The 22,929-nt window shown below is 42.9% G+C and overlaps 1 protein-coding gene across 2 annotated transcripts; it reads left to right on the top strand.

The window, feature by feature from the left end:
- Positions 1 to 409: 409 nt before the first annotated feature.
- On the top strand, positions 410 to 18,433 carry fam110d (family with sequence similarity 110 member D). Of its 2 annotated transcripts, none has more exons than XM_082550788.1 (2): positions 410 to 549; positions 14,564 to 18,433. In XM_082550788.1, the coding sequence occupies exon 2, from the start codon at positions 15,286 to 15,288 to the stop codon at positions 16,627 to 16,629; it is 1,344 nt and encodes a 447-aa protein (XP_082406914.1). In that variant the 5' UTR covers positions 410 to 549; positions 14,564 to 15,285; the 3' UTR covers positions 16,630 to 18,433. The 2 variants fall into 2 exon arrangements, with proteins under 2 accessions (XP_082406914.1, XP_082406915.1); XM_082550789.1 differs by lacking the exon at positions 410 to 549 and adding an exon at positions 10,537 to 10,623.
- Positions 18,434 to 22,929: the final 4,496 nt, after the last annotated feature.

Genomic DNA, 22,929 nt, shown 5'->3' on the forward strand with positions numbered 1-22,929 from the left:
ATGTAAAAAAAAAAAGCAATGTGAATGCACTGAAAAGTACATATTTCTGAAAATGTTTAAACTTAAGACAACAGGTCACATGTATTACATGGTAATTGCATGTATGTGTTAATTAGTCAGATCCATCTACAAGAAAACAATAATGATTAAAGACTAAATCCAATCAAATGCTGGATTACTGGTAACAGTGCGAGTAGCACAACCAATCATCCTGAATAAAACAACTACTCTTAAGAACTAGTAATAAAAGTGAAGTGATTTAACAGTTTGATGAGATCATCTTAGGACAGGGTGGGGGTTCAGCAGATAACACCTCTCCCTGAAAATCTTTCACATTGCCTCGTCATACCTGCCCACCCCCGCCGCTGTGGGGAGGTCGGGACTCCCTCTTTTACTGCCGCTGCCGTGCGTCTGCCCGTCAGTGCGCCAGCAGACCGCGCAGAGCGAACAGCGCAGCGCCACGCCGACCGTGTGTCCGTCACAGAGCTCCACACCTTCACTGGATTTCAAAGACAACAACAGCAACAGTGGATAAACTGAGCGAATGTGGTGAGTGCGGACAGAACTACGGCTTCCACCGCTCGGTTTTTAATAACATTTTTGTGCTGACGGTGATTTATGACATGTTGGAAGTTTACCGATCAGGCTGACTCGGACAGGAATCGACCAATCCGCTAAGTGATTATTTTGTACTCTCAGTGAGTTATTTTAGTAAGCGTGCAGTTACGGGTTAAACAGATGGCAAAGAATAAACAGGCTTTAAATAAGTCGGTATCTATTATTGGTTCATTATTATTCCTTAACTAAGAATCCAGAGACTCACCTCCCAGATAGCACTTCTGAGGTATTCTTGGATTAAAATAGGTTAAATATTAATAATCCTTAGTCAACAGGGTGTGTGCTTTCCTTTTTATATTTACTACAGGACTTCTTCAAGTCAAGAATTATGTCTGGAAACTTTATGATGTGTTGTTTGGCTTTTTCTGTAATGGATATCTGATTCTAGGTAGCTGTTTGATAAGACCATAAACATTTTTTTGTAAGTGGCAAGTGCATCCATTGATCATGTGCTCTGTAAGCCCTATATGTGGACGCCCTGGTTTAACTCAACCTTGAAGTCCAGCTGATAATAACTGCAAATACCACTGGCCTGGAGCAGCAGGTCTTTGCTTAGCTTTGATCTGCACTGAATATTTTCATCTGGATGAAATCAGGAAAATTGCCCAAATGAGGATCTGGTTTCCAAGCATCTAATCAGCAAAGACAAATTTTGTAACCCTTATAAGTCAAGGTTTTTTTTTTCTCTTGTAACCAGCCAATCATTTGAGACCACGACTAAAACTATAGGAGCTCATTTTAAAGACTAAGACGGTGCTACTTGAGAACTTTCAAAAGAATAGGAAAAAAAAGTTGGGGAGGAGCATTATGCAATCCACCCACTCTAAAGTGAAAAGACGGTCTCTTCCAAGGAGACAATCACGTGCCCTCAGGGTCACCTCCACCTTGACCCACCTCCACCCTTGCAGCTCCACCTCTCTTCATAAGGGCTCAAGCATCCTGAGTTGGTTTGATCAGCGTGGGGTCAGGAGCATAAACAACTTAACAGTCAGACTAAACAGACCACACATGTCTTGTAAACACATTCGGATTCATAGGTGAGCATGTGCCGGTTAGGCTGGAGGTTTGAGTCGTGCTTTTTGATGCAGCTCACGAAGTGGCTCAAATGTTGCTCTCGCTCGTACCTTCTCACAAACACGCTCAGAGCTTTTCGTGGCCATAATGCTGCTGCTGAGCACACTGTGAGTTTTCCTCAGCAGATGTGCTAGCCCTCCTCTCTAACTACTTTAAGGATGTTAGTGAAGATTTAAATATGAGACAAATTTTCCACACAGTCTTTGGTGAATCACTTTCCAGGCCTTCTATTCAATAGGTAGATTTAGCTCCGTCTCCTCCCTACCTTTCACTACCTTACACTTTTGTTTGAATCCCCGAATTCCGTGCTGAACCATGCTGAACCGTGCCCAACGGCTACGGTGATTCATAGGTCTTAAACGCTTACTGATGACATCAATCATTCAAACTGCATACACACGATTCAGTGCGCAGCGCAAACATCTCTCTGACTGAATACCTGCTTGCAAAATTACAGTGCAGAGGCGGTCGTAAACAGTCGCAGTTTTGTGCCTGGATTCATGTGGCAGTGTGCTAATTTTCCAGCAGTAATACAGCTGCATCTGTGTTTGATGCTGATCCCAACAGAGCAGACAAGAATACATCCTCCAGTTACAAAGCGGAAAGAGAGCCCAGGGGCGCTGAGCTGCTCACTGCAGTCTCCGTCTGAGGTGTTGACAGGAGCCCTGACATCATTAACATGACTAAATAAAATGTGATTTGGGTCTTTGCCTTCCCGCTTGGCTCGTAGCACCAGCAGGGATATTTATGATGATGGTGTTATTGATGCAATGCTTAGAGGAGCATGCAGACTCATGTTCACTTTCTGACTTTTGAGAGTTTGGTTTGACGTAATGTGCATGTTCACAATATGAGCATTTAAACAGGAGCTGAGATCTAGCATCTCTCTGCAGCATGGGTGAAAAAGTTGAGCCTATATCACAGGACAGCTAGATTCCTCATCTTTAAGTCTTTTATTTTACAACTTTCTCCGTGTTTTGTTTTTAATGAACAGAGTTTTTTTGTCGAGGCTGCACAAGTGCATAATCTGATTGAGTTTTGACCACATTATAGCTGAATGCAGAGAACAAGCGGAAGCCGCAGGATTTTTCATGGTTTTAGTTCACAATGAGCCACTCATGTGTTTCTTATCAAAATTCAAGGCTCGGTTTTGCTTTCCTGCAGAGCAGGGCTTGAAAACGCAGCCTTTTAAGAGGCCATGTCAAACATTTGTTTTCTTTAAACCCTGTTTTGTTGCATGTAAAGACCCCCGAGTTACGGCGTGAAGCTTGAGTTTCTAATTAGAGGGGAAAATGTGCCCTGCTAATGACATCATCTTCCCCCTGGCACTGCGTTAAGTGACTGTGTGTGTGTGTGTGTTGTTTAACAGCAGCTGGTTTTAGACATTTGACGTTTACAACTGTGTGAGACTTCAAACACTCTCACACAAACCGTCGGACTTATAATTTAGCTTTTATTGCTCCTTGTCGCCTTGTTTGGGCCGTTGTGGCAAAAGTCTCTGGGAACAGTTTTCAGGAGGAACTGCGTGTAAGAGAGGAAGAGCTTGTCGATAAACTCAGCTTCTAAGTTACATCCAGAGACAAAACAAACCTTTTCAAACAGGCATGAAGTTGGCTGAAAGGAGAAGTGAAACCTACCATCTATGTAGCGAGCTTCTTCTCTTTTGCAAACTAGTGTGGAATCATATTCGCAGAAGTATCAAATTGATGTATTTTTCAGGCTTTTTTGAGTCTTTGCACTTAATTTTTTGACATAATGATTATTATAATCAGTCTTGCCACTCTCAGAGACCTGAGAGCATTACATCACTTCCATCTCCACGGGCTTCCGAACTCAATTTATAATTCATTGTGAGCAACGAAATCATGAAACATGATCTGACAGATCTCCATCTCCTGACGGTCCCCTGTGTGTGCGTGGGTGACAGCTGTGAGAGCGGCCCTTCTCCCCGCTGCTCTCACATCCCTGTAATTGTTCACAGTCCGACTGGGCGCCTCTGTAGCTCTGCCACATCCCATCACACTCAGCCGTGCCACGCTGTGTCCGCTCGACCGTGAGGAAGACGACACGAGTCTGGACATTCCCACTGACAGAGGAGGAGGCCGCCAATACAACTGCACGGACTCTTCCAGATGTTTTCTGATTCTGACAGAAGCGAGGGAGGAGAGGAGGGAAGAGGGACAAATCGAAGGCTGTCTTTCCGTGGCACTCGGGGTGCTGTTAGTCGGGAAGCAGGTCGGTTGATCGGTAATGAGAGAAGACAGCTGGCAGGTTCAGCAAAGGTTAACAACTAAGTATAGATGGCAGAGAGGACAAACAGAAGAGCTTAGTGTAAGGTCTTTGTGTGGGAGGCTGTGGGTGATTCTTGCAGTTTTTAAGGAGGAGTTACCTCATTTTAGTGAGTTTGAAATAGATGAGTGTTGGACTCTGATCTGTGGCATCTCACACTGAATATTTCAAACTTATCTGTCCTTTTCGTGGTTTCTTGGGATTGGACGTGCATGTTTTTAGCACGTGACGTTTCTTTTAATGGCCTAGTTTCTCTCTGGGTTTCAGTAGACATCACAAAGCTATAAAAAGATCTCTTTTTTAAAAGTTTTTGTGGCAGTCAGGATTTAGCTTTTGCAGTATTTCTAGATTTAGGGGGTATTTTGCTTACATTTCGAGCTGTGTCGGTCAGATTAAATCAAACTGCACCCACACATTCCTGATACAGCCGTCTTGCTGCATTCGCTTTTTGACTGCTTACCCCTAAATAATTAATGATCACTGTTAAACACTGAATATGGGGGATTTTAAACCAGGGATTTTCCTGGATTAAAGCTGAATTGGATGAGCAACCTTCAAGTATCCAATCACCAGAAGTGTTTGAGAACGTTTACATTATAAGAAGCGGCATGCAGAGCGTTTTATTTCATCTGGAGTTGCAAACTTTTGCGCCCCGCCGTGTTGATTGCAAATCAATGCTGACACATTTAAAGTGGTGGAGAATGTGTGGGGATGCAGGAGGAGGAAGTAGATGGGCTCGGGGACACCATAGTTACAGATGACCCAGTGTTTGGGGACAAGGCACAGCTGGAGATGCTTTAAGCCTTAACCGACCCCAAACAGTCCTGTCACAAGTACTCACAAGTTAGTGCTAACCTTTTACCGCTAACATCAGCAACATGTGCTTAGAATAATTCTGCAAGGGTTTCGTGAGTGTCCTTTTAGCAACCCTGTGTGTGAAAAGAGGGTGGGGTTACACAGATGCTACTCTGGCTGTCTTTCCTTTTACTTTAACTTGGAGTTCTGGATTGAGTTGCTGTTCGCTCATATGTGGCCCCTGTGCTCTCACACGGCTTTAATCAATTCTTGTGCGCTCTTACTCATCTAGCTGTCAGTAAACTCTTTTAGTCAGTCATTGTGGAGAGTATATTTCTGCACTGTTTCAGTCAGCAAAAAGGCAGGTAAACCACTGTTTGATGTAACACCGCTTTTGACTTTTTAGTTGCTGCTAAAGCCTCTTTTGTCGCTTTGGTGAAGCCGACGTATGCCTGGCAGAGGGAAAAATGTGCCGACTTTGTGAAATAAAACATCTGGCAGTTGGCCAGACAAAGCTGTCTCTCAGAGCATTCACACCAGCTGAGAGCTTAACGAGGGTTCACAGTGTGAGAACACTGCTTCATAATTTAAGACTCTGGGAGATTGAGGGACATGTCCAGATTTATGCCTCTCTACTGTACTGTATAAACAGCCTCCGGGCAGGCTTTTATTCGAGGGGGGAGGGCTTTGTTACCCTGAGTTGCACAGTGCATTCCCAGTCCGGGGATGTGCCGCACACACACTCGCACACACACATTAGGTCACAGTGGTTTGTATTGCTGGTCACATAATCCAGACTGGCATGTGGAGGGAGCAGCAGTGGTGGTTATAGTTTACTAAACAATGCCGTCCAGTGCTGGGATATGTGCGTACTAACTCTATAAACGTAGCTCTTGCACACACTACGCTACACGGTTTCTTTCCCCCTTGAATGTACACGTGTCCCCCACAAAAACAGGTTATGTTTGGATCATAGACAGTATAAAAGATGGATGTAACCATGCTGATGCAACCCAACCCTCGAGGTGAGAGTCTTCACTGTCAATATTTTGGTGTTTTGAAAGTGGACGTGGCAAGCATCCAAGTCAAAGCACGTTTATTGGCTGACAACAGGTTGTTTAAGAGTCCCTTCGGACTCTTAGAACAGCCACAGTTTATAACATGAACATCATCGTGGTTTATTGAGTTGAAGAGAGAAGAGACGAGAGTGGAAGGCAAAGCGAAGCTTTTACCGGTGGATCTTTGGCCACAAACTGTGGGTCGTGACCCAAAAAATGAGATGGTGGATACAAGAGGGGCAAATTTGCTCTCTCCGAAGGCTGTCCCTTAGGCCTTTATTATACATTCTGCATGCACTAGGATTCACTTCGGTCAGCTTGGGTTGGACTGACGTAACTTTTGTCACCAGACAGTGAATGTGAAGGCTGTGCGATGTCCGCCGACGGGCCTTCCTGTCTTTTGTGATGTTTGTGGATTCTTATATGGAGAATTTATAGACTTCAAGAGGATTTCAAAGAAGTATAAGAGAAATGACGACTAGGTCATGGTTTCCCCAGCTGACTGTGTCTGCAACAGAGTATAATCAAGGCTTCAGAGGTAGGGTAAGGAGCTTGGTCATTCTGGATGGGCTCCGAGTAGAGCCACCTAATAATAATGAAAGAAGCAAGTTGAGGTGGTTCTGGCATCTCCTAGGTGAGATCCTTTTAGGCATGTGCAAATGTTAAGAAGCTTCAGGGCAGACCAGGACACTGTGGAGAGATTGGCTTGGGAGTGCCTTGGGATCAAACCACAAAAGCTGGAGGACAGGGCTGGAGAAAGGGAGGTCTGGGAATCTCTGCTTAGACTGATGTTGACTGATGGTAACTAGTGATTAAGCCCATAAAGTAATCAGGAAAGTGTTTATTGAGGCTACAGAACAAGGGATCCAAGGTCTGTTTTCCCAGAGACTCCAATACAACCAGAAATATTTTTGCAAAAAAGTGTCAATGTCAGTATTTGGGAGTATTGTCACTCCTGATTTCCAACATAGTGTATTCTAGTAGTAAAGCTGGAAAAGTGAGAAGAAAAAGGGTGTGTTTTGGTTCTTGGGAAGTTCATGTATCACTAGCAGTACAGGGTAATACTTATTTGTAGTTAAAAACACAGCTGCTTCACCTTCATGGATAGAGTCTGGTCAGTGCTCTGCATATGGTTTATTTAGCAACTCACAAATACAAAACAGATTAAAAGTTTTACGGTTTTATTACTGTTTATGTTCACTGCAGCCGTCTCGGGTTATTAACTCGGAGTTGGTGGGACTGGTCCGACCTTTTGAGTAGTTGAGGGGGCTTTTCAGATTTAAATTCTGACTGGGAACTCGGAAATTCCGACTTCGACCTAATCTGGAACTCGGTATTAGCGCGAGGTTTGGGGTTTTGTCCACGTGCCTACCAACTTCTCTGTGGAGAATTTACATCACAGTGCACCAACTTCGCATGCTCCCCAGGCGGTCAACTTCAAGTGGAAGTTAAACAGGAATAGCTAATCGGCCGTCGGGCCTCCAGCTGTCAGTGTCCGCAACAGAGTATAATCAAGGCTTAACTCAGTACCTGCACAATTTCCACAATTATTTTGCCTGTCGCTGGATTTCACGGACATTTCATGGTCTCTGCTTACCACATTGCTGCTGCTTCCTTCCTGTGCCCTATATTCACATTTGAGATGTCAGAACAAAGGGCTTTATCAGTCTGACTGCCGGGTGACCTGCCTTTGTAGGACACGTTTTTCATGTGCGTAAATAGATCAATGCTCTGAAAACAGGGACAGTTAAAAATCAATTCCTTGTTAATAACAAAGGCAAAATGGACTATATAACTGTGCTGTTAGCAACTGCTCTCCAAATAACTGGTAATTTCCCCATAAATAAAACAGAAGAAGTGCCCATTTACACAATGATTACTTTACTGTACCACTATCATTTTAATCCAGTGTCTATGTGGATCCCTGCCTGCATTGTCTGGGTATTTCTCTTTGATCATATATTTTCTGTACATTTCTCACAGTGAGGTATCATAAGGCAGCTTAACATTCCTGCATTACTGGCAGGCTCAGGTGTCTCTCTATAGCGTGGATTATTAGATTTCCACGCACTTGGCACCTGGTGGACGGATCACAGGCCTCTAACTTTAGATCTTTACACTTATAAACTTTCTAAGTTTTAAAATTGGCATTCGGATGATAAAATAGCGTCCTCGTTCTATCTCGATGGAGAGCAGATTTTAAGATGCCTTTTATTTTCAGAGACTTTGACAGGCAAAGCTTATGTGCGTTTCTTTTTGCTTTGTTGTAATGTTATAGCTGGAAAAGCAAATAGTGATTCATAAAACTTTATGGTTCAGAGCTATTCGGTAATCACAAGTAACAGAAGCCTTCCTGAGCCATGTGCTCAAAAGAAAAGGAACTTGCCCTGCCTGTTGATAAAAATAAAAAAATAAATATGCACACTTTATCCTGGAGCTGGCCTTATCGGCGTAAGCACTGCTTGGGTGTTACAGCCGTGATAAAGGCTTGGCTTCCAGTATAATGACTGTAATAGGAGGGGGAGATTGCACAATGTTAATTAAATTACTGTAATGTCAGGGTGATAGCTCTCTTACTGATTACCTCAACATACAATTACAGTCTCTTCTATTAATTAAGCTACTTATGATCATATTTTGACTGATTAGCCAGTGTAGTATAAACAAATAATGCTTGTTACACTTTGCCCGACTCTTATATGCAATATAATACCTTTGCTTTCCACTGCTAAAATGTTTTTTCCAATGCTATAAAGTAGAACTGTGTCAACATTTACAAATAGGCTAATTCATTTTATTGATTATGCTGCAGAGTGCAGAGTTAATCGACTGATAATTAGCACTTATGTTCAAAAGGCTTTGGTTTATTGTGAGTCGTTTGCTGCCTTGGGTAGACCTCTGTGCTTTGATTGTGTGCTTAATTTTCTACTACAAGATTATGTAAAATCAGCAAATAAAGACTTGACTTTAAGTGTAATGAAGTCATTAGTTAATTATTAGCTGTGCTGTTGGCCAGCTGTGATGATGTAAAATAGTAAGTTGAGATAATTTAGGTATGTACGTATATGTGCAATCTTCCTTTATTAGCTGAATTTTAGCTCATAACTATGCTAATGCTCCTAATACCTGATTATCAGATAAGGTCAAATCTTTTTACAGTCTTCCCTGTTTCGTTTTGGGTTTTTTTTTTTCATTCTTGGCTTTTTTGTATCCAGTTCTCATGTACTTGTACCCACACCCACCATTAGCCTGAGTACATGTTTTTGGCGTGGCTCTCCAATGTTCAGTTGCCCCCACGATGATTAGCATTGAATGACAAAAGAGCCAGAGCAGTGTGTTTAGAGCGCATCTTGTCCAGTTTACAGTTTGCAAAGAGGTCTATTCAGGTTGGGGGTTTCTTAAGCCATCCCAGGTGGCCTGCTGCTGCTCCTCATGAATGCGGAGAAATCCCTTGCGTAGCCTCGAACCGTAGATCACGTGGCTAATAGCACTGAAGGCCTCACAGGCATGATAAGATTTACAGTTGGCTTTGTTTTTGAGGGGGGCAGTAGCCTATCTATCATGTGTCTTAATCTCTTACATTTTATTGTCATCATGTTGTTCTTTTCCCTTCCTGACTAATGAGGCAGACCAAGTCTGACTTACCTATAGGAGACCATTGTTGGAGCCCGTTAATGATGCGAAGACAGCCCAGTTTGTCTCTTTTGTTTGGAGGGGAGAAGACAACGCCTCCTTTGCTTTGTCCTGGCCCACGACAGACTTCTTGAGTCCTGTGTTTGCAGTGTTGGTTAATGACCGAAGCCTGCGGTCATGAATCGTGGCTCATTAGTGGCAGACACTTTTATCCACACTGTAGAGACACTTATGTGTGCAGATGCTCCGTCATGACATAAAGTCTTCTTTGAATGAGCGTTGGTTAACGTTTGAACACTGAGACATTTCAGTCCATTAGGGAGGATTGTTAGTCACTGTCATCCTTAATAGTTGTGCCAGATGTTCATATAAAGAAAGGGAGAAATGCAAGACAGTGAAAGAGAGGGAAGATGCTGGAGATGGCCAGTTGGCTCTTTGTCAGCAGCAGATGCCCCTCATCTGTCCAAAGATTAATTTGACAGGTGCAGAATAACCTCCCGAGAGCTTCAAAGGTGGTCTTTTTGAATTTATTAACATCTTATCATGTGTTTACTTCACTAAATACATAATTCACAGAGAAACTTCCTTTAACCTTCTGATCCAGGACCAGCTGGGTTTTCTCTGGATTTCCAAGCATGCCTCGATGAAGCTATCCTTCTAGAGGCTCGCTTGAAGCAAACAAACACTTCCTGGGTCTTTTTGTGTGTTTAGCTTCTGGGGCAGCACTTTCAGAAGAAGAACCACCTGACAATATAACTGATAACGAGGCCTAAATGTGACCCGCTTTGTTCTCTCACTGGGTCAAATGCATGTGGCACAAACAGTGCTGCTGATTAAAAAGAAAAACGAACTCCACTGTGCCTTCCCATGACAGGTCTCTGTCCAAGCATTTTGATGTAGCATGACACAAAACATCTGGTTCCTCTTTAGCTGCATGGGGGCGCCTGGGTAAGCCTCCCCTGCAGGATGGTCCATCCGCTTCACAGAGGGGAAATGCGGGAGAGATGAAAGGCCGAGAGAGGAGAGGCAGATAGACAGACAGAGGAGTTTTATTAAAGAACACATCGATGGAAATTGCACAGACATGGAGAGCTGGTGATGTGAGAATTCACTGATGTCTGGTTTTTGGAGCTCTGCTTTCTGCTACATGTCCCAGGTATTACTTTTGCATCACACGTTTGATGTTTCTGCAGACTCTTCTAGTTTGTTACAACCTTGTAGTTGGATAAAATAGCTGTAGGCTGTTGTAATTATTTGTAATTCATCATTTTTTCACAGTGCCTGAAACATTTGTCCCTACATGTCGGAATCTGGTGGGCAGTGTTTGTAATTTTTGACATTTGGATGCGTTTGCAGCCTGACAGAAATTCCCCAAGAGTTTGAACTTCCTTTTCTGGGTTTCATTCTAGCAAAACTAGTTCAGTCAGTTTTTATATGTACAATCTAAACCATCAAACTCCTGTTATGTCTCAGCTCACTTTTACGATTGTTGGCTTTTCACCCCGTCTTTAAGTTTCTTCTTATTCTTTTTTTGTTTTTCATGTTGTGATGTTTAACATTCATTGCAAAGCCTGTATGTTTGGAGCCCGCTTTGCTATACATACACATAGTCAGTTCTGATAAATAGAACAAATATATGTTGGCTTAAGATGGGAAAAAGCTTTTGAAGATCACACTGTAAGTAACAGTAAATGGAGCAGGAGATGGAAAGAGATAGAAAGAGAGAAGGAAAATATATGTTTACAAGAAGAGAGTGATGGAGTAGGGAGTGAAATGAAAGGGCAGAGAAGCCCTGTAGCATGTGCAGAGGAGCTGAAGAGTGGGAAGTAACGCAGGAGAGTGCAGGCAAATGAGCTTGGGTAGCAATAGGAAGGAGAAGGTGGGGTGATGTTCACTGTAGAGACGAGAACAGAAGGGACGGGTTTAGAGGTTAATGACAACCTGCAATGAGAGACAAAAGAAGTCGTGAAACACGAGAGAAAATCCCAAGGCTATCTCATGCTTTGCACAAGCTTCAAGATCACAGGAGAAGGTGCTGGGTACTAATTTGGCTCATTATAGTCAAAAGAACTAATGGCAGCTATTGTTCTCCAGCAAATCCCAGTTGAGTCACTGGTGTCCCCTGTGGTTTTGTGCACATGTGTGTTCCTTCTTTCTGGTTTTCCCGATTTCGGTTTTAGTGTTTTATTATATTATGTTCAGATAAATGCCTTAAAAAATGACCTCTGATGCTACTATTCATATAATTACAGTCATAATGGTTTAATGTGGATATCAAGCACAGTCACATCAGTAAGTGATCCCTGTGAGACAAAAGCTCAGGCTTTGACCTCACGCATTTTTTTCACTCTTGGGTCTGTGTGATGTCATTGTGAGTGGTTAGTATGGTCGTCATCATTAGCCGTGAACAGAAGCCTGCTAAACCTTCTGGTTGTGAGGGGCAGCCAATGAGTAGAAAGTTGGCTTGAAGAGAAGGAGATGAGTTTAGAGGGACTGCACTAAGACCCAGTATGAAACAAATAAGGATTATCTTGAACTGTGAAATCTTGCAAAGCTACCCTAAGTCCAAGATTGAAGAAATGGAGCTAAAGATGGCCATAAATCCCAACACTTACACCAATGACAGTCTTCTTAGTGCAGTTGTTCATTCATATATTATGTTCCAAACCACTGTGATTCACTTAGTCATATGATGTCCCAGATAGCACTTTGAGCAAGACGTAACCTATGAAAGTGGCTTGTTTTCTTCATGCTCCTAATGTCACATTCATTGAACGCACACTGGCATCACAAGAGAACACAAAAAGCATTGGAAGTAGAACAAATACAGATACTGCATATTACTGTGGTTTTCAAGGATTAGCTGACATTTACCAGTTCTTGTATTCATATATTGTCCTTGTGTTCTTCATATTTCTTTCTATATTTAACTCCACCCCGTCACTAGAAAGTCACTGTTAGCATTAACAACTTAGTTTAGGCTCCTATGGCGATAATCTTCTTTAACGCTGTGGTAGCATTACTCTCTCAATTTTTTATTTTGAACTCAGATGGGGATCAGAAGAAAGAAGAAGAAAGATGCCTAATAAATACCCCATAACTCTAACCACAGACCATAACCTGCATCCTCATTTCCTCCACATTTTCCACCAATTTTTCTTGGGTTTTTTTTAGCTTCCACACCTGTTGTGATTTTTCTCAAAACCTACCAAAACAATGGCTGACTTTCCCGAGCTCCCACATACCCGACATCTGGAAAAACTAGCCGGTATGCCATTTCCCCCATCGTCAGGTAATTTATAGCGCCATTTGACAGGGTTCCTCAGGCGTATGGAGACTGAATAAGGGTAGAAGGTTTGGTGAAATTCTAGCTCACCTTCTTAAATATCAACAATTTGATATTAGCAGTTAGAGGCACAAGAGTAAAAAGAAAGAAACATATAAAAAAATTGATTGAAACACAGGAATTGGAAAGTGATGTAATCAGCTATAATGATGTTTATTTAATGTAAGCTAAGTTGCTTATTTTGTAAAACAAAAATATGAAAATATTTTTTTAACTTATGAATGTTATAATTTACATTAAGAGGTTAAATAAAATAGACGCACATAGAGTAAAAAATTGTTTAAAGTGATATGATTTCAGAAGATTTCAGTTTCAAGAAAATAAGTAATAATAACATGCGAGTGTGCATGTATGACTTTTTCAAGAAACTGCTCCAGTTTTATAAATAGTTGGATAAATTATGTGTGTTATTGTTTTCTTTGTTTCGTGTCACTCTGTTATCTGATTAGTATTAGTCAAAAATATAAGAAAGGAGTATATGTTGTGGTGTTTTTGCTATTGCCGGTGTCATGTGGTTCATCCTGACTGGAGACACGGATCCTCTTTCCTGGTCATTCATTGTTTTAGCTTTTGTGAAGGAAAAGCCAAAATAGCATTTGATGACACTTGAGGGACCTGAGAGAACAGTAAGCGCAACGGTATAACACCCTCCTGCTGTCCAACACACCACAAGGGGCATTTGTTTCCCCAGATGGACTTTTAATACATTTTGAGGGAAGGTGAATTGAAAACACGCTCCACCTGTGGCCCCAGAGTATAAATACCAGCTTCAGGTTTTAAAGATGGCTTCTTTGGCTTTCCAGCTTGCACTTGGCAGACACTCGCTGCTTTTCAGACAGAAAGGCTTTCACAGCACCCAAACTCTGCATGCACCCCTCTTTCATTTACAGGGCAGCCCCTCGCTGCCTTGTGCTGGCACACACACACAAAGAAATGCTTACAGGAAACAAATACCCATGACCGCATGCACTAACACGCACATATATACACATACATAGACATATGATAACTGTGCCGGGATGGTGTAAAGCTATAAATACTCCTCAGGCTGAGGCTGTTATAGGCACGTGCACCCTCCTCCCCGCTTGCTCCACCAAATCCTCATATAGCAGGAAAATGTAATATAAAGCAGAGCATAGTAATTTTAAAAAAAAAGCAACATCTGTCACGGTGCCATGCCTCATTAGTTTTACTGTCTTTACTGAACTTTTGTAGTGGTTTTTCATTTAAATAACAAGCAGCATTACTGTGGCTATAAAAGATCCCTTCAAAGGTGTTCACCAGCTTTATTTTGCATTAATTTAAAGACGTAAGCTACAGCAAGCTGTCAGAAACTTTTTTTTTTTTTGCCTCTCCAGTTACACATCATGTTATTTGAGTCTAATAGCTGTGACAAAAAGAGGAATTAGTATCGCGACTAGTTTTTTTGTCCTGTGTTTTCGGTGATCAATAATAAAGGATGTTGAGTTTGCAGTCATAAACACAGCTGAAACAATTGTTCTAATAGGACATCATAATGAGTCTCTCTGCCTTCCTGTTCAGAAAACAGGTGGAGACGGACATGTCATCATCCTGTCTGGACAGCAAACAGTGCTGTATCCATGTTTCCATTCATTCATCAATGACGGGATATTGTCGCTCCCCCCCTCCAGCTTTAAATAATCACAATCTATGATCGGCTTAAGGCACCACTGCCTTTGAAAGTAGCACTGAGAACTAAAACCACTCTCTCTCTCTCTGCCTCTTCCAGGGGTCCACACAGGTGAAGAATGCGAACTGCTTCTCCGCCATCTGTCCATCAACAAATCAAGTGCATCGGTGCCGGCCACCCTCAAGTCAGCTCAACCACGACGGGCGTCAAACAAAAGTCTTGACCTGGCGTCCCTTAAACGCCCTGTGCAAAGCAAATATTTGAGGCTGGTATATCTAATTTCTCCCGGCAGTCGCCACTGAAAAGATCAACAGTGAAGGGTGTTGTTGGTAGAGAAAAAGAGAGAAGAAAAAGTGGGGGAGGAAGAAGTAACCCTTTCAAACTACACCCTGCCTGCTATTTCTGCTGCACTGTGGGCAGGGAGCATCTCATTTGGGAGAGCTTCAGGCTGACAAAAAAGGACTTCCCTGTTCCCTGCCTATCCAGATGCCTTTATAAATACTGGATAGAGATATCAATTTGCCTGGGTTCTTACACTGCCCAACAAAGAGTCAGTTGGCTATCTATAGAAAAAGTTACAACAATCTTGGATTTTGTGGTTTCCTGAATTGCTACTTGGTCTATTATTGCTCAAAAAACATTTAAGAGCTGTGAGTACAGGAATGGGAGCTGCCAGTCCTCTATAGTTAGAAACTTTTCTAAACGCTCCCACTAGGCTTGAAATTTCACAGAGCTTACAACAGCTCACTGTGGGACGTCGGGAGCTGTGAGTCAGTTTGGAGGCTGCGGTTTTGATGTCTTTTCCAGCTCGGTGAATTAACATGAAGCCCCTAACGCCAATTGGATCTCCTTCACCTCTGAGGCTTCTCAACAAGGGTCCAGACTACTTGCGTAGGCAGATTGATGGCGGCGGTCACGGCCGCTCAGTCAGCGCCGTGGAGAGACTCGAGGCAGACAAAGCCAAGTATGTTAAAAGCCAGCAGGTGATCAACACCAAGCAAGAGCCTGTACTTGTACCCTGTGCCACCCCACCGCCGCCACCCCGGCGAGCAATCACCATCCCTGCAAGCCTGACGCCTCATCTTCCCCCACAGCGTCCGTCCAACACTCCATTCCCTCCGGTCTGTGGCTCCTTCGCTGCAAGAGACGAAAATGAAAACGATGACTCGAGAAAGGAGAACAGACGGACTTCTGTCGATGTTGAGGCACATAACAGGAGCAATGTGAACAATGCGCCCCCCAGCCCGCGCACACCTGGACTTAACACCTTGGTAGCGCCACACAGCGCTCCCATTCTCCGAAGGAGTACAGGCAAACGCATGCTGAGGCCAGACTCCCTCGTCATCTACCGGCAGAAAAAAGAGTGCAAGAGCCCGAGCAGTACAGCGGTGGGAGAAAACAATAACATGGAGATAAAGGGCTACAGTTTCGTCCGCCGCCTCTTCCAGGGATCCATGAGGGAGAAGAGTAGTGGAGGTGAGAGCAGAATCCAGAAAATGGTCATCGGTGAAGAGAAAGCGTCATCCCGGGATGGCGACTCTCGCATGTCTTGGACCAACGATAAAGATGCGCCAGACGGGGGACCGGGGAGCAGGAGGTCCAGCAAAACTGACCACGAGCGCAGCCCAGAGTCTGCCCCCAGCTCCGGGTTAAGCTGCACGCTTGAAGAGATTAAGAATGGCTTTACAAATGGCACCGGCGATGGAGTTACCAATGGAAACCACTCAAACAAGCATGACGATGAGAATGACCCGTGGAAACGAGCGTCACCACCGGCACCCAGAAGACAGTTTGGAGAGTTGCGGCGCTCCAAGTCAGACTTACATCTGCACTGCTCAGTAGCGTTATCGGAGCAGGAGCATTTCTTTGACTTCTGCGGGCTGGACATAGATATGGTAGAGCGTCTGGGTCGCCAGAATTTCCTCTCAGGGGCCAGCTCTATAGACACTCTCTCGTTGGCGCTCCGCAGCGTGGGCGGGGACGTCTGTGGAGGCTCGGAGCCCAGTGAGTTCTCCCGCCACTCAGGAGATGGACTGTTTGAGGAGGAGCTGGCTGAGCAGCTTCCCACTGGCGTGTCAATAATTGAGAGAAATGCTCGTGTCATCAAATGGCTTTACGGGTGTAAAAACGCCGCCCGTGAAGGACCCAAAGAATCAACGGTTTGATAGCTGGACGAGGATCCCTGTGCCATTGAGAGCTGTGTAGGTGTTGTGTAGTTCACATAAATTTAAAGTACGTTATCCTCTGTGGGCTGCAACAGAGTGCAACATTGTTTGGTTTTTTAACTTTTGAGGCTCAAACAGTTTCGTCAATCGAATCTGGCTTCAAAATATGATTTGAATTTTTACATTTCAAACGAGAGTCAAAGACGCTGGATTTGTTTCAGTGGTCAACATTCACAGGATTAGCATTTCATGACACGCATCTACCTTTGCTCCCTTCACTCCAAAGTCACAGCTTCTTTAAATTAGAGAATAACTGCTAATACTTATATCCTGTCAATCTGATTTGTTGTATTTATAGAGCCTAAGGAAGTGTTTTGTGACCTTTATGGCAAATGGAGCTATTTTCCGTCGCATTTTTTCCCCCATTATCATAAATGTGTATGAGTGTGTGTGTGGAGTGGGCGCTGGATTACTGTCCTCTCCATTTGTAGCTTCTTTTCATTTATTTGCATAACCAGATAAGAACTGATTTGAAATGAGCCCCCTGTGAATCCTCACAAGGCACATAAGTGTGTGTTTGTTTGACACAGTCAACCCAGCTTAGCCTCCTTGACATCACCGCTCTTCCTAATGACTAATTTAAAATGGAAAACCACTAAGCTATGTTTTTTCCAACAGGAAAAATGCTGTGTGAGTGTGAAGTGAACCATGAGTACCTCATTCGAATCTGTCCCAGTTTAGTTTGTGTGTCGCTTTTCTTTTTTTTTACTCCTTAAACGCAGGCGTTGGAACAAACATGTGAGGCACCCCCATGGGGTTGTTAATGCACTGAACTGGACAGAGTGAGGAAATGACACATAGAAATATAGTTTTGACTCCTTACAGATATTTCATCTCATATAATGTTAATCACTGAGCTGGATTCAAAGAAGCTTCTTTGTCCTGAAAAAAAAGGAGCCATGCTTAGCTAGTTTTCATTATTTGAAATTCATTTTTCAACCCTTAGTTAGGATCAGTGTTCAGGATATTTAATGTGACCCACTCACAGATTTCCACACCTATTCAGTGGTCACTGCTGGGTAAGCTTAAGAGTTTCAGGAATGAAAACAGGAATAAACACCCTGTCTGTCCTGTGACTGTGAACTGGATTCAGCAGGCGAATATTTGTGTTTCACTGAAATTTCATATATATAAAAAAGTAATATATTATAAGAGTAAAAGAACTCAAGCTGACAGGCCTTTCCTGCCAGATGCTTTAGGATGTCATTTCCACCATCTGGCAGCTTACAGATGTTAACTCGGTCAACCCGATTCCCATCACAAAACATGCAAAAGGGGCTGAAGCCGCCCTGCTCTCCCTGGTAACCGCAGATCCTACCTCACCTTCACCTCATCCATTCTTCAGTTATTCCCGCTTTATCTTAATGAAAGGTCATTTCCATTGCTTGCCCTGGACTGCGCCACTGTAATGTGAACTGCTGAGGTATGTGGAGGTTAGACTGAGAGTATTACTGAACTCAAGGGCATGTTATTTTTGTACACGTGATAAAATAACGCAGTTACTTGCAATGTCAATTATTTTCTGTATTAATCATGAGCATGGCACACTCCTGAGAATCTTTCCACCTGGATTTTTTTCAGATCTCCCTGTTAAGAAAAAAATAAAAATTTGTTTGCATGTTTTGCAAAGTGGCGACGTAACTTCTGATTCTCCTTTTTTAATTTCACACACGAGAGGTTCGGCTTTTATTCCAAAGAAGTTTGTGTATGATGTACACAGCAAATAAACACAAAAATGAAACTATCTTCGAGTATGTGATTTCTTGCCACCTTGTTATGTTTTTTTCTTGGCTAATTTTGGACAGATTAACCACCGATTGCGGCATAAACACAAGAGAATGTAAGAAATGTGATGCTGTCTCGTCCTTGACTCTTTGTTGCTTTCCTCCGCCACATCACGTCTCATTTTTCCCCATTATCTCAAATGGCTAGGCGCTAATCCTTTTGGCATTCCCTGCATAGCATACTCTTGAGAGAGCAGCAACAGGTTGTGTTTATAGACAAGGAAGCCTCTGTGTGGCCTGATGCTATGTCTACGCTGTCGGAGCGCAGACTCTCCACCCTGTCTGCAGCCTCCTCCTGACACTTTTTGTGTCTTCTCTGAGTCAGCATTTGTTTTCATGCTCCAACTCACAGTGGTCTGAAATCTTAAGAGGAAAATCTAAAAATATTTTGATTTGACAATGACATCCGTCTCCCTAAATCTAGTCACAGCTTTAAAAAAAGCTTTGCTTTTAAAAGCAAAAACGACTGCACGCTGACACTTATTGGAGACGTCTGTGGACCTACTGAAAGAACACCACAAAGCACAATCTGAGTGGATTCTGCAGAGGATTTTTTTAATGTAAAACTTTCCCAAAGTCAGAGGAAGTGATTTATGTTTTCATGATGTGAACCCAATGCAGATTCTTGTGCCAAGAGGGGAAAAAAAGCTTTTTGGCTCGTGCACCATGGGATTGCTTTGCAAAACCAATCTGCAAGAACTACTTACACACAGGCCTTAAATGGTGCTGATATGGTGCCATTTTACAAATGATTGTCATTTGCAAACTGCAAATGAACTTCCAAATTCTGCAGTCCAGTGGTGCAGGTAGTAGCGGTGTGTTCACACTACCAATAAAACAGCAACTAACTTCATTTTTCTATATGAAAGCCAGAAATATGAGGCTGCAAATTCACAGTAAACACGTGCGGGTGTGGAAAATAAAGGTTGAGCTGGCCTCAAATTTTTTCATTCCTATAGTGAAGCATCAACCACTCTCTGGCCACTCTGACCACTTAATTAATTACACTAGTATCCCTTAATTCTTCATGGCATAAATTCACCAAGGTGACTGAAACATTCCTCAGAATTTGGTTCATGATGACATCACAACATCACACAGTTGCAGATCTGTCGGCTTCGTATCCATCATGAGAATGTCCTGTTCCCATGCATCCTATAAGTGAACATGGAGAGAGGTCTGGTGACTGTGGAGGCCATTTGACTACAGGGAACTGTTTGTCTTACTCAAGAAACCAGTTCTGGTTTGAGCTGAGCTTTGTGACACGGTCATAAAGGGACGGGTATGGTGAGCAACAATACTCAGATATGCTGCGATGTTTATATTTGAAAAATGGCAAAAAAAATCATATTTGGCATGGTTGGATCTTAACAAGGTTCCAAGTAGAGCTTGCAACAAGAAGAAATTGGAGTGAGACAAAACATGCAAAAAGTGAGCATGCAGTTTATTGAAAGCAACGCTTAAACTGAAACAGGCTGTCTTACAGCTGATCAAGGACAACATGCCTTTAAAGGCTAAATCTGTGCAAAAATGTGTATTCATTGTCATTTTCGGTCAGATAGTCACACTGTCATAACATTTTGATGGCCAAGGCAAAAAAAACTGTTCCCTTTTTAAATGTGGTCGGGTTGTTGAACTGCACAGCAGGGTCTCTCGCAGCGCACCATCACTGCTGAGGTGGGACACAGTAAGGCAGTCATTTGGAATTTCGTAACCGATCCTGAGGGTTACGGAAAAAGTCAAGTGGAAGACCCCCAAAAATTTCACCAGCACTGAGCCGGAGGATCCAATTGGCTGTCTGTCAAGACACTGGACGATCCTGGACCCAAATTAAGGCCGTTACTGGTGCCGACTGCAGTCCCATAACCATCAGACGCCATCTGAGACTGAAGGGCTTCAAAAACAAAAAGCGTCTTCAAACTTTTGAAGAAACAAGGCTCATTTGGTTTTAAGTGTCCGAAAGCATGCCAAGAAAATATCCCTCACACGTTACACAAACACCAGCAGCCTGAAAACTGTTGATAAAGGGCAGAATGGATCCACACTTTCATGTTATTTACTGAAAACCTGAATGTTGAACCAGAAATTTGAACTCATCTGACCAGGCAACATTTTTCCAGCCTTCTGTTGTCCAGGTTTGGTGTGAATTGTAGCCTCAGTTTCATGTTCTTAGCTGACAGAAGTGGAACCCTGTGTGGTCTCCTGCTGTCGTAACCCATCTGTTATGTGCTCCAAGATGCTCTTCTGCACGCCTTGGTTATAAGAAGTTGTTATTTGAGTTACTGTTGCCTTCAGCTCCAAGCAGTCTGGTCATTCTCCTCTGACCTCTGGCATCAACGAGGCATTTTCACCCAGAAAACTGCTGCTCACTGGATAGTTTCTCTTTTTTTGGACAATTCTCTGTAAACCATAGAAATGGTTGTGTGGGAAAATCCCAGCGGATCAGCAGTTTCAGAAATACTTAAACCAGCATGTCTGGCTCCAACAACCATGCCTCATTCAAAGTCACCTTTCTTCCGCGTTCTGATGCTCAATTTGAACTTCAGTAAAAATTACAGAAATGCCGTAAGACAGTTTTTTATACTCAGTGTCCTGTCATTACTCCAAAGTAAAGACATTTTGCTACCTTTAACTCTGTGAGCTCTGAGTCATCATCAGTGTTGACCCCAACCCTACCTCCAGCCTTTTGATCTACTGATTGACAGCCTTGATAGCTTTAGCAGAACAATAAATAACAAAAACACACAAAAAAAGTCAAAAGAATGCATATTTACAAGGTTACCGTGAGGGTCATCACTGATGATGATGACTTGGACCTCTCGGGGTTAAAGGTAACAAAGTCTATCATTTAGCACCTTAAAGCCTCCACGCTAACTAGTGGTTGTCTCCAGGGACATAAATTACCAATCAGATCTGAGAATCATCTTTCTAGGCAAGTGTCCACAGAAAACAGCATATTTCCCCAAATATGATCTATTCCTTTAAGATATCCAGATAAGCTCTCATCAGGTGGGCTGTTTTACTGCAAACTGCTCAATTATTCACTGTCCACTGAGCAGCCCCGGGATTAGTCAGCAGATGACTCATTTAGCAGTTTACAGAAAAGAGTTGACCAAATTCACAAAGAGGCTTTTCCCAACATATATGATTTCTATTGTAGGGAGTTTCCCTTTAAAGAAGCACAACACAGTGTGAGGATATTTAAGCAAACAAACATCTGACATGTTCACCAGTTTGCACACACTGAACAAAGCTTTTGCAAGGTTGGCAAGTTACAACAGCAGCACTTACACTGTACAATAAGTGCACTCACACAAGCACACACGCTAATCTAATTTCTTTCTTCTTGTATACCACACTTCCTTTCCCTCTTTCTGTCTTTCCCAAAGCAGAGCAAAACAATAGCCCTCCTGTTTGCCTGCATCTCTGTCAGCTACGCTGACCGGAGGGCCTGCTGTGACATCCTGTTTTGGGTTCATAGGACAAGGTTTAAACATATGGTCATGTTTTGGGTTTGGCTTTTTTTTTTCTCAGTCTGCCTGGAAATAAACAGACAACAGCTGGAAAAGGACTATTTGGGTCTGATTATTACAGGGTTGACGAGGTTTAGGCTGGTCTAGTGCTGAGCAAGCAGAAAGACTGAACTGGTGTACCTGTTAAAGATTTTAGTGTGCTTGCAAAAAAGGGAAAGAAATGCCCAGTAGTTTGAAAAGTGGATGATAAACCAGCAGGAATCCAGCACTCCAGGCTTTGATGCTGCTGCTGATGTGTTTTTTCACTCACTTTAATACAGACACACACACACAGACACACACACACAGACACAAACACAGTCCGAAGACCTTCCGTATCACACTTTTGCCAACCAGCACATGTGGATCAGCAATCTTTTGATCCATTTATGACTTGATAAACTGGATATTTCACTGAATGAAATCTTTTGAACTCCCCTCAAAACTATTTTTGGTAGTTTAATAAGCTGCAAATGTAGACTTTTAGCTTACACAGGAAGCCGTTGTTGTTCCTCTGCTCAAAGGCCTCCAGTACCACTAAAGCATAACAGACTTATTTCTCAGACAGTGGATGGAAATCTGATTCCACTTTACCAGGGGTTTTAAACACTTACAAGGCTTTAAAAAAAAATCTGGCACTACTCGGTGAAACAAAGCACAAGTTTCTTTTCCACTAAAGCTTCTAATTCAGCTCTTTGATAACACCTTAGGTCAAACACTTCTGTGCTCGTGTGGCCTCTGACTGCGATCCATTTGTAGCTGGGATCTTTCTTCTGTGCTCTGAGAAGTAATATTGTGTGTCAGGGTTAGCATGGGTTGTGAAGTGTGTCAAATCTGGCCTAGTTCTTCTGCGCAGCAGCTTCGGCAGACTGCGGATGTCTACGCTTGAGAGAAGCTTGGTTCATGACTCAGAGACTGAGAAAGTAACAGCACACGCACACAAC

Source organism: Aulonocara stuartgranti (genome assembly GCF_965226115.1).
Source record: "Aulonocara stuartgranti genome assembly, chromosome: 11".
Taxonomy (NCBI): domain Eukaryota; kingdom Metazoa; phylum Chordata; class Actinopteri; order Cichliformes; family Cichlidae; genus Aulonocara; species Aulonocara stuartgranti.